At 37.0% G+C, this 1534-nt stretch overlaps 1 protein-coding gene across 1 annotated transcript; it reads right to left on the bottom strand.

Annotated features, from left to right (window-relative positions):
• On the bottom strand, positions 1–999 carry LOC102803336 (carbohydrate sulfotransferase 3-like). The gene has a single exon (XM_006816214.1). It carries the CDS (start codon positions 997–999, stop codon positions 1–3), a length of 999 nt encoding a protein of 332 aa, XP_006816277.1.
• Positions 1000–1534: the final 535 nt, after the last annotated feature.

The following is a 1534-nucleotide window of genomic DNA, read 5'->3' as shown; positions in this document are numbered from 1 at the left end:
TTATTCCAGTGTTATCAATTTACTAATATGGGGTGATGATGACGTCACCAGATTGAACGAATTATTACGTTGCTGGTTTTCATTCTTAACTTTCACATACCCTAGTGTTTCGAATATGTCGTCGGGACAGTTATTTTGCACAATGCGTGTTTGATTAAATGGTAAACTATACCGCCATGCAATTGCATTGCCTGGTTTGGATTTCTGGCTTGATAAAATTGTATCAGTCTCGTTTGTATTTGACAAGCCTATAAAGTCGTACATCAGCGGGACTAATTCACGCGGTTTTTCAACCAGGTCCTCATAACGCACGATCATATAGTGTTCCTTCAACCACGTCGGCCCTTTGAAAACAGCGTCTATATTTGTTTTTAACCATATACAATAGTTTTTACTAGCTTCACTGATTTTTTGCGAGCTTTTACCTTGTTTCTGTTGTGCGTCTAAGTGCTCAAAGTCTATTCTCGAGTTGATCATTCCCCGGGGATCTCTTACGATTTGGATGACTTTCACGTCATACTTTTTTAACGTTTCAAGACCTTTGGAAATATTATTTATCCGCACCGTCTTCACCACACGATAGTTCTTCGTCTCGCATATTTTATTTAGTTCTTTGGCATTAAACTCAGTGTCTTGAAGGTGAGCAAAACCATTCGATGATTTCATCCATTCTGTCTTGTTTATAAACGGTAACAGTTCAGGACGTCTTGTATAATCACAGTCAAAAAAACCTTCAATAATTTCGTAGAACGGTTTTTGGATTATCTCTATATTCGCTGTACTGTCGTCATATACATTGTAACGAAGAGAATGTCGTAAAGTGAGTTCCGGTTCGTATAGGTACATAAAGTCAGGATGGTTAGAAAAATAACGACCCGTCAAAGATGATCCTGTACGCATTCTAGCATTTATTAACACGTGAATGTGTTTGTACTCCTTTATTGCAGGCATCTTAATATCCTGAGACGCAGGTATTGTATTGTTCCTGGATACCGTCATAATGATTGTAATATCTTGGGATAATGAATTGCTCCAATCAAGGTACCACATAACCGTTTTTATCAGTATGAACAGCAGTATAAAGACAGCAAACCACAGCTTTAACCGTCCTCCCATGGTTATTAGCTAAAACACTAAAGTTATGAAATAGATATCATTAAAATTAGTAAAAAATTAGGACACCTCGGGTGATTTTGCATAATCATAAAATGAATCCACTGAAGCGGTACTTACGATAACCGCATTTTGTACATATATATGGTTAGTGATCATTCGCTTTATAATGTGGTCCAGCTTGCATTCAAGGAACGAGTAGACGGATATACGTGAATTGGTAAAATTATACTTTAGTACTCTATATTTCGGAAAAACGTTTTGCATTTACCGAGTCCAGGTGTCGCTGATTTCACGATTAAAACAATTTGAATCAAATGTGATTGCATGACGTAATCCGAAACGCTAAAGTGAAACCCAAGAGATTTTTAAATGTTGTACAGTAGTAATCCGGTTAGTTACAGTGCATTCTAAATTCGGT

This window comes from Saccoglossus kowalevskii, chromosome 5, assembly GCF_978046115.1.
Source record: "Saccoglossus kowalevskii chromosome 5, keSacKowa6.1, whole genome shotgun sequence".
NCBI lineage: Eukaryota > Metazoa > Hemichordata > Enteropneusta > Harrimaniidae > Saccoglossus > Saccoglossus kowalevskii.
The sequence above is the reverse complement of the archived record's forward strand: the minus strand, read 5'-3'. Positions and strand labels throughout refer to the sequence as shown.